This window comes from Bos grunniens, chromosome 23 (assembly GCF_055505025.1).
Source record: "Bos grunniens cultivar Pamir isolate PY7600 chromosome 23, Bosgru_T2T1.0, whole genome shotgun sequence".
Lineage (NCBI taxonomy): Eukaryota > Metazoa > Chordata > Mammalia > Artiodactyla > Bovidae > Bos > Bos grunniens.
In genome coordinates, this window is record NC_141187.1 from 45,786,633 (window position 1) to 45,797,042 (window position 10,410).

Sequence of the window (10,410 nt, forward strand, 5' to 3'; positions counted from 1 at the left end):
ATTCACAATGCCAGCGAATGGAAGAGCTGTTCAGGATTAAGCAGGGGCTAAATTCAGGCCAAGGCCCTTGTCAATGTGGGCAAAACTTCACTATCCTCTTGAGAATCACACGCCGAGAAACAGTGAGCTAGATCAAGTGAGCTCTACAAGCAATGCCCCCAAAGACATTGGTGCATGCGTGCGTGATCAGTCATGTCCTGCTCTTAGTGACCTCATGGACTGGAGCCCGCTAGGCTCTTCTGTCCTTCTCCAGGGTATGTTTGTTCCCTAGAGAACATTCGTTCTCTGGGGTATGTTCCCAACCCAGGGATCGGACCCGTGTCTCCCGCATCACAGGCAGATTCTTTACCACTGAGCCGTCTGGGGAGTCCCAAAGACACTAGACTGTCTCCTAAAAACAAAACATGAAAGATGAAAACCAATGCCTGTAAAGATGGAAACCCTGCCCAGGTATCTGAAGACTGCTACTGAACATCCTTCAGACGTGTCACTGTTGAAGAATAGTAACCCCACCCCCCCACCCCTGTGAGCTGTTATTTGAGGAAAAACCAGGCATTCTTTCGGGCTTCCCAGGGTGACTCAGTGGTAAAGAATCTGCCTTCCAAGCAGGAGACTTGAGTTTGATCTCTGGGTCAGAAAGATCCCCTGGAGGAGGAAATGGCAACCCACTTCAATATCCTGGGAAATCCCATGGACAGAGGAGTCTGATGGGCTACAGGCCATGGGCTTGCAAAAGCGTCAGATACGACTGAGCAACTAAAACAGCAAACACCAACACGGGCATTCTTTCAGACCCTGTCAGAGAAAAGTGGTGAAGATTCTCAGAAGCGGATCAAGCTCATATGGGCTTCTGTGGGCAACAAGCATCTGCAAAGCTATTCTCCCCACTGGGTTGGCAGGTCAGCCGAGGCAAAGTGGAGAGAAGGGAGGGAATGAGAAGCAGGAGGGGCCCAGAATCAGCATTTGGCATCTCTGCCTCCATGGGCGTGTGTCCAGTGCTGGGCTACCGGGAAAGAGCAAAAGTACTTGGTGTTCCTCAATAAACAAACTTCTTAATCTGAGCAAATAAAAAAGCCACTGGGAGCCCTGACTCGTTCTGAGCGGGCCATTTTCCCAGAGCAACTCTGGTGCGGAATGCGTTTAATTAGGTACCTTCAGGGAGGTGGCCTTGCCATCACTTCCTTTAGTTTATTAACATGGAGAAAGCACCTCTCACCACACCATCAGTTTAAACTGCTGGATCCTAACAGGCCAAGCCAAGTTAATGGATGAAGTCCCTGGAGAGTCTGCAGGTGTGAGGAAGCAGAGAGCAGCTATGTAGGAAAAGAGAGGTGTGAAAGCTGAATTTTTGTTTGGTGTTTAGCTAAATGCAATGGCAACCCAGTACATTTGCCTGGAAAATTCCATGGACTGAGGAGCCTGGTAGGCTACAGTCCATGGGTGCGCAAAGAGTAGGACACGACTGAGCAGCTTCACAAATGCAATCAAAAAGCAACTTTTAAGATATAAATCAAATTCTTGTTGTCGTTAGCTAAGATCCTTTTTTCTTCTGATTGTCTCCTTTCCAAGAAACCATCTTTACTCATTCCCCTTTTTGAATCTTATCACTGTGGCTCACCTCTCAGAAATTTCAGAGATGATTCAGAATCAGTACAGTAGGGAAAAAAAATATTTATTTTCTAAGGTCATTACCTTGACAGGCAAAACAAAGCATATTTTCAATTTCATTCAGAAATACATTAAAAAAATACATAGACCAATATGGCCTGCCCAAACGCATATTTAACATGGTAAATATAAGGAATAAACTGTTTGAATATAAATATCTATAAAAATATAAGTACATCAAAACGTAATCCAACCTCTTCCATGAGCCAATAAAGGAAAATAATTTTACTGCTTTAAAGCATCACCAATGTTCACCCTTCAATATCTCTCCACAACAACCCTACACCATTGTGTTTCCAAAAATCAAGGTAAGTGAGGGAAACTCCTGATTCAACTGATCTTTTCATTTTTCCTTAGGGAACAGAGCTAGTAGATGACCATGAAAACGTTATATCTACTATTGATGCATTAGACAGACTTCCACGAGGCTAGGAACTAGGATGGGGTTTTTTTGCGGGGGAAGAGTTTGGGAGGCAATAATTAAAGGTGGGAAATGCTTTGTCAGAGTGCAATACAGATGAGGTAGTCTCCTATGCATGAAACTCATTCTGATTTTCAGTAGTAACAGTTTCTTTCAGTTTTGCATTTTATGAATTAGAAAAACAGGCCTTTTTTTTTCATTTTTACTCGAGTGTTTGTCCTTCGAGTGTTTTCAATTTGTGCATTCCTTAGAAAAATCTTCACGGGGCTTTGGAGTTTCTCCCTGAAATGTGCCAGGCGCCTGAGTGAGACACAAACACTCCCTTCGGACCCTCTTGGAAACTCCGTCCGCAAGTGGAATCTCCTCTCCTCCTCCGGCAGGAGGAGGAATCCCAGTTTGCAGGTCACTGGGTCTCTTTGCCTTCGTTGCGGGGCCCATTGCCACCCCCATAGAAGAGAGACGGACGAAAACAGCTCGGATGGAGACAAGACTGGCTGGGGGCGCTCCTTAACCTTTCCTGGAATGCTTGCACCCAGGGTGCTGGTCCCCTGCCAGTCTGGAACAAGAAATCGTCTGACCAGGCAGGACGCATTTGCCTCGATCCCAGCCCCGTGGGCAGCGCACAGAGTCAGGCCCAGGGCTCTCTGTGGACGAGGAGCTTCAGACAGGCCCCAAAAACCTGCCCTCAGTGAGCACGGTTGTAGATCACTTTCTTATCTCTGTAGAGCTGGGCTTTCAGCTTGGCAACACGAAAAGATGTTTTGATGCTGTTGCTGATGGCCTCCAACCTATTAAAACCAGACAAGAGAAAACAAATTTTTTTTTTTTTTGAAAAAATTATTCTTGGGCAAAAGAAACATCTAAAATTAGAATCTGGCACAAACAAATCTAAATCTGGATCCTCAACTTTCACCCTCAACCACGACCACGTGCTTCTCTACTAACCTCAAATGAAAATAAACTGCCTCTGATGCCTAGGGTGAGGCAGGGTTCAGTGAGCAAGGAGAGGGGTGACGTGGTCATATCCACAGCAGCTGGGAATTAAAGAAATTTTAAAGCACGATTTTAAGGTAGACTAGAGATACTTTCTTCTCTTTTTTTAGCCCTATTCCAAGCACTGTTCCAACTTTGGTGGGATTGTATGGAGACACTTACTCAGCAAAGGTTTCAAATTCTCAATCACGTGAGGAATTGAAGCGGGCTTCGAGGGGGAAAGGAATTCAAAACAAGAAGGCCTACAGGCAGGACCCCAAAGCAAACGTCTTATGGCAATTAAAAACTATCATTTTTGCAGGCTTAATGTTTTCTTTGGGTGGGAAGAACAGTAACATTGATTTAATAGTTGATGTAATAGAAACTAATAGAAAAAAATAATTTCCAAGTCAGTTCAGAAACAGTGGTTTACATAATCTTGCCATCTGGAGAAGCGCTGTGCTGTGCTCAGTCATGTCCGACTCTTTGCGACCCTGTGGACTGTAGCCCGCCAGGCTCCTCTGTCCATGGGGATTCTCCAGGCAAGAGTAGTGGAGTGGGTAGCCATGCCCTTCTCCAGGAGATCTTCCCAACCCAGGGACTGAACCCAGATCTCCCACATTGCAGGTGGATTCTTTACCATCTGAGTCACCAGGGAAGCCCAGGAATACTGGAGTGGGTAGCCTATCTTTTCTCCAGGGGATCTTCCCGACCCAGGAATTGAACCCGGGTTTCCTGCATGGTAGGCGGATTCTTTACCAGCTGGGCTACCAGGGAAGCCTGGAGGAGCACTAGTGGCCTGAGTTCATAAATATGGAGACTTTAAGGTCACATGGGAAGCACTGAGCTTGGCCCCAGACAGTAGTAAACAACTCAGAAGTCGTCCATGACCTCCTGGCCTGTGCTCAGAACACTTGGCTCCTAGAACTTCTTGCCACTGGATTTCTAGGGAAAAAATGCCTCTGATCATGAGGGGGAATCAGACTATAGGACAGATCTGAAAGCAGGATTCCTCCCCGCAGCTTGTGAATTTCAAGATGCTTAGGTTGTGGAAGGTTTATCCCTATAGAGCCCCTCAGAGCAACCCTGGGGTGTTATTAATCCAGATCCCAGCTCATGACTGATTAAAAAAATAAGAAAGCTGTTGAGAATGACATTGAATCTCCACCAAATGCATTTCCCTATTAAAAAAGTAAATAAATAAACCTGAAAAACGACATGTTCTAACTCTCACCAACCCTATTTAATGACTTTATTTTCCCTTTGGCCATTTGAATAACTGCTATGTTTTTGAAGAATTTGATTTTACATGATTAAAAAAATAAATTTTCCCTGAAATGATTTTTAATTTCTCAGGGAAAGCTGTAAATATATTGACTCAGAGATGCAAAAACTAGATGTGACCAAATGACAGAGGTGTCCCTAAACAGATTTTTGTTTGGATGAGTGGTGTGTGTGCTAAAGGGCAGCAGACTGAATTACGTAAACCACTGTTTCTGAACCGACTGGGAAATTATTATTATTTTTCTCTTAGTTTCCATTACATCAAAAAAACTTTTGAGAAGGATTCTTTGGCTCTTTTAAGTCTAAAGAACACAGAGATTTCCCTTTCCTCCCTTCGCTTTATATTGTCTTCTAAGCCTTTCTCCCACAGAGGTAAGAATGACTGGAGACTGTTTATAGGTAAAGGGGACCAGCTGTTCATAAGAGTCTCTTACCTTCTTGTTTTCCTTCCAGCCACGAGCTGCTGATGAAGACACTTCTCTCCTAGCTTAGAACAGTCTTTCCCTCTCTTTTGGTTGTTCCAGGCTTTCTCCATGGAGTCTTGGTCCCTGTTAAAATACAGGTAGGGAGGACATTTCAGCAACAGGAAGGCTGGTTGTTCTCAGCATCTCTGTTGCTTTCTTCAAAGCAAGAAGACGGCATCACGAGAGGAAGAAGGTCAGGAGGCCAAAAAGCTGATCAAAAACAAAGGTGTTTCTACTCACCTGAGTTCTTTTCCTGCTTGGCAAAAATTCCAGCATTTCTTGTCTGTCTGGCTGGCACACTGGCATCTCTTCCTGTGGACTGTTGCCTTTGTAGGAAAGAAGTCCTTTAAGGAGCGCTTGGACCTAGAAGGGCTTCCGAGTCCATACGGAACAACGTGCCTATTATGGAAAGAGAGAAACAGACGATATGAGCATAATTAATCCTCTCCAAAGGCTGCATTCTTTGGGGCCAACCGCCTTCCATTAAAACAGAAGGAGAGCATGCCGCAGCATTTGGTAGCGAAACTTAGAGTCAAAAGCGGTAACAGTCAGGACCATGTGCCCATCAATGGCCCTGAGGGTGTGGACCCAACCGGGAGAAAATCACGTTCTCTAAGTCAATGACATTGCATGTCAACTCGACAGAGTTCAGTTTCTTCTTGACACAGCAGCCTTGCTTTTTGGCCAAAACTATGACATTTCTGCTTTGGTATCTGTTTCATATTTTCTTCCTTTTCTCTCTACTTAGTTAACAGCTCTTGGCAGGTGGGGGACTTCCATGCAAAACCATGACTCATATGATTTTGAAAACTGATTTTTCAACTCAAGTGATACGTGGATATGCTAAAAGGGGCCCCCAGGGAGGCTGGACAAAACAGGCCACCTGGAGCGCGGCTCGTGCCATATTTGCACACCTCCGCTGATTTTGGTGATGATCATGTGGCTATAGAAGGACTCTTTGCCAGAAGGCTCTCCAGTAATTTCCAACGTGTTCATTATGATTCTCACCCAAGGAGTAAAGTCCTCCCCTTGGAACTATCACCTTACTAAATATTAGGCCTGCCATGGTTTTTGTTTGGTTTGCCTTGATTTTGTTTGGATTTTGGTCATCCTCGCTATAACAGGACTCTGCAGGCACAATCAGTGCCTTTTTGTTTACAATTCTTTCTGATGAATGAATTACTTTGCAGGAAGTAAGGGGGAGAAACTGCTCTCTTCACTCTGGAGGCAGAAGAGAAATCTGATCAGGGTATTCCTACTGCTGTCGTGAAATAGGCTTTTCCAAAGGGCAAGGACAAAGGAGTCGGGACACTCAAGTTCCAGGTCTCACTCTGCACAAACTCAACCTTGCAAATTCAACAATCTGGGTCTTAGTTTTCTCCAAAAGTAAAATGAGGAGACAGCCTGTAAGTCTCTGTCATCACTTCTGCCTCTTAAGTCTCTATGCTCCCATGAGAAGCACAGGTTAGACTAACCCACAGATGACCTCAGCAGTGGCTTCTCAACCCAGAGAATTCGAGAACATTCACCCCTAGGCCCAATACAAAGATCTTCCCCCAACCCCCAAGATGCCTGACACCCTCTGGAGGGGCGTTTTGCCCACGGAGGCACTTTCCTGTGGTCAGCTGTGCTACCTTCAGAGACCACGCCAGACAATAACCAGAGAAACTGGGGCTCCGGTCTCCCGTGGAGCCAGAGGGGAGAAAGCCTAGAGTAAGGATGCCCTCTAGAGACTCACTCTGGAGTGTTGACCCAGATGATGTCCAGATGGCAGAAGTAGACACACTCTTTATCCATCAGGGAAGAGCAGGAGCAGCGCTTGGACCGGCGGGGCCTCCAGGGCGTGGCGGGAGCCGGCTTCTCCCCGCCATCCTCTGCTCCCGCGCTGAGCTCGGTGCCCAGGACCGCTGGGGAGAGAGAGACATCAGGTCAGAGGGAGGTGTCTGCTCCAAGGCCCGGAGGCACACGGGCCACGGCGTGGATGCCAGACCCAGCAGAGCAGGTAAAAGCAGATGAAGCACACCACCAGCCTCCGGCAAGAAACAGAGGAAAAAGGATGATTTTTTCCCCCTCTCCTTAACATGACTTCACCTGTGTCGCCACTGGCTTATCCGCCTTCAGAGAGATTAAACAAGTGCAGGGGAAACAACCACCTGAAAAGGGAGTTGCCAGCCCCACGAAGGACGCAGCCTTCAAGGAAATACTTAGAAACACTGCTTATGAGACATTTAGGTTGGCTTCTACATGGAACCGAGCGCAGCCTACCGTGGCTTAAAATGGGCTGATGACCAAAACAACCTCAAACTAAGTAAGTCATACTGTCTTTCCCTAGACTCCGAGCCACTTCCCCAGGCGGGATGACCTTTCATTCAGTACCCACTGCTTCCCACCTTGTGTTAAGGCAGGGAGTAGCTCAGAAGAGCAGCACCTCTAGAACTTAGGTGGAAATCCAGAGCTTCGGGGAGGTGATTGGAAAGAGAGAAGTCAGTTGAACAGGCGAACCCCAGACTGAAGGGATCACCAAGCAGCCGCTCTTGGAACCCAGACAAGGTTCTGTGGGCTTTGGATTCTAAATCCCGGGAACTGGAGGGCGTGCGTGGGATCTACCAGCTCCCCCTTCCTCACGGCAGCCTTGTCTCCTCTTACTGACAAGTTAGCCCTGCAGCTTATCTGCCCAATTTTGTACATTTCAAATGATCAGACACATTCCAGGATTTTCATTCCCTTGACATCCTTTTCTCTTCAGTCGGGGTCACGAAAAGACAAAAAAAGTGCATTGACCCTAGAAAGAGAGAAACGGGCAGATGCGCACACACTATCTAAATCCCTTGGTAGCCGAGATTTATTCTAGCTCCCCTCCCAGGACAGGTGAATAACACTGGAAATGGAGCTCACACTGTTTTGAGTGCCAAAAACCTGCCAAAAGAAACCCACAGTCAATAATGACAAATTTTAAAGAAAACATCTGCTTCGCCCTGAAACTGCCTGAAGGGTTTTTTCCCCAGACTGTTCTGCAGGTGATTTTAATGTGCATAAACTGCTTGAATGACTTGAATAAAATTCCTTGGCTTCGAGTTGAAAAGTATGAATATTTTACACATTAACACACTATTAAAACAGTATTTGAATAAGATATAAATACCTATATGTCCTTTTACCTGTCTGAACAGAAAGATTGCAAACACACATTTAGCTAAATTACATCTTGTCTTTAAGTCATATTTTTAAAAGCCAAGAAACACACTAGGCAATAATAATCATGTCACTTTAATGCTAGAGGAGCAATGGTCTTACACAGAGGATTCCACCCCCCCACTGCTAGAAAACTTCAGCAGCTCTGAGCACTAACCCCCCTACGCTTGATTTCTGAGCGGCAGTCATAAAAACGCAGTGGGAGAAACAGAAGCAAGAAAAGCATTAAGGTGGAAAAAAAGACCACAGTATTCAAGGATTTTACAAGTCACCGTGCCTACCTGCTTCTGGAGCTCCTTGGAAAGCCACAAACAGCAGAGCGAAAATCATGGGGAAATAATCCATTCTGGGGAGGGGAGCGGATTAAAGGAAGGATTCAAAATCTTTCCCCCTGCAAACTAAACTCGAAGGGAATAAAAAAAGAAAAAGTGCAGGAAAAAAAAAAAATCAGCTTCAGTTCTTTCCAAGCGCTTCGGGTTCTCCGGATCTCAAAATGGTACTTCGGCCTGATTGCTGTTTAACGGGGAGAAAAAAGAAGTCTCTGCTCTGCGGAGAGGCAGAGCGAGCGGTCCTAGGACGCACGCGGCGGCGGCAGCGGCGGCGGCGGCGCGCGGACCCTGGAGGCGCCGGTCCCAGCGCGGAGGCAGGAGCGCGTCTGACCTGGACAGCTCTCGGCCGGCTTTTTATATTGAACCCCTATAGAGTGGGGGTAAACAGCTCCGATTTTATTCCAGCCCCCAGACAATGTTATTGTGTCATTAGTCACCACCAGGCAACGTGCAGCCGGAGATAAGGCCGGGCTCTAGAGGAAATCACTGCTAACTTCAGAGGCAGACGCCGTCTGACAATTCAGGGGCAGGGCTAAGAAAAAGAAAATACCCATTAGAGAGGGACCTTTGGTAAACCTGCCCGTGCGGCGCGCAGCCGTCTGCTTCCCCTTTGCAAGCTGCCAGCCCCGGAGTTCAAGAATCAGAAGAGGGACTCCAGAAAAGTCATACCATTGGTATGAAAAGTATGAGCTCCAGTTTAAATAGATTGTATTGTTGTGTCCGGGGGGGGGGGGGGGCGGATTTTTTTTTTTTTTAATTGTTGTTCGCTTCACTTGCCTTTTATGTCTCTCTGATTCCTTAGTGCTGATCAGACAGGGGGACTCTCTCCCTCCATCCCCTCTCCCCACCGACTCAGGGTCAGTTTATCTTGGCAGATAGATCCACACACTTTTCTCTGAATTCTGATCCTCCTCCCTCAAGTTCTTTGCGTCCACAGTGGGAAAGATTGGAGAAGGATTGTCAAGGAAAGAAAGTTTAAAAGAAAGAAAGAAAGAATCCTTTTAGGCACATACCCAATCCTTTCAGGATTGCTGATTAGAAACTGCCCCCCCCCCCCATGAACTTTTTATTTTTGTATTCTCCCCCTCTTCGCTTCCCCGGGTCCCCTCCACCTTGGAGGGGGTGGGGCACCAATCTTAAGAAATAGGCAGAGAGGAACGCCAGGGGGAGACGGAGAGCTACAGGGGCGGATGTTCAGGCCAAAAAGGCACAGCCTCGGCTTCCAAATAAGTAACAGAAAGCAAGGCAGCCACCTGAGGAGGGAGCTTAGGAAGGGAAGGGCTGACGCCTGACGCAGAAAGCAGGCTGCCCCTCGGAAGAGTCTACGCACTCTCTACCTCGGGACATCTTTTCTGGATCTTTGTTTTCCTATGGCTTTTGCTTGTAAGTCCAAGGGGTGTCCCTGTGCAGGGTTAGGTGAACATGCCATGCGGATCGTGCTCGGAAGGAGGAAATGCCCTCATTGAATAAGGGATCAGATAATACCTCACATTTAATAATAATGTGTTTATGTTTTCAAAGCGATTTCCTGTCTCCGTAACTATGACATAGCCCCTGAGGTTCCCACAGGGCAGTTATCCGAGGAGACAGCCTGCTGTCTTGCGCGAAAGAAGACATGAAGACAAGACACTTGGCCTTTTCAATTAGCCTCATTTTTCAAGTGAGACAGCTGAGGTGCCCAGAATTTCCTGGCTTCCTCAAAGTCCTTGGTGCGGCTGAGTTAGGCCCCTGGGATAAATTTACAGCATCTTTCCTGCCCCCGAGAAAAACCTGTCTGGGTCTCACTCCTGGGGACACCATCAAATAGATGCTTCTTCCATTTCCTCATCGTGTGTCATTCTAAATCCACCTCCACACACCCGCCCTCCGGGGGAAGAGTCAGGAACCCTCCCTCCCGGCCCCCCAGGAGAGGCCTCCATCCAGGGGTCTCTGCCTGGGCCCTCTGCCTCCTCTCTGTGTGCTGACCTCTGCCCCGCCCTGGGGGCCAAGGAGGGCACAGCTCCCCTCAGACTGGCTGACACCTGGCAGGGAGCCAGCTCTGGCCAGCATCTTCTCACCTCCTCCCACCAGCAGGACCCAG

The 10,410-nt window shown here is 47.2% G+C and overlaps 1 protein-coding gene across 1 annotated transcript; it reads right to left on the reverse strand.

Annotated features, from left to right (window-relative positions):
• Positions 1–1,651: 1,651 nt before the first annotated feature.
• On the reverse strand, positions 1,652–8,658 carry EDN1 (endothelin 1). Its single transcript, XM_086370860.1, has 5 exons — positions 8,283–8,658; positions 6,548–6,716; positions 5,050–5,208; positions 4,780–4,893; positions 1,652–2,877 (listed from the first exon to the last, which is right to left on the reverse strand). The coding sequence occupies exons 1-5, from the start codon at positions 8,344–8,346 to the stop codon at positions 2,775–2,777; spliced, it is 609 nt and encodes a 202-aa protein (XP_086226986.1). The 5' UTR covers positions 8,347–8,658; the 3' UTR covers positions 1,652–2,774.
• Between the last annotated feature and the right edge of the window lie 1,752 nt (positions 8,659–10,410).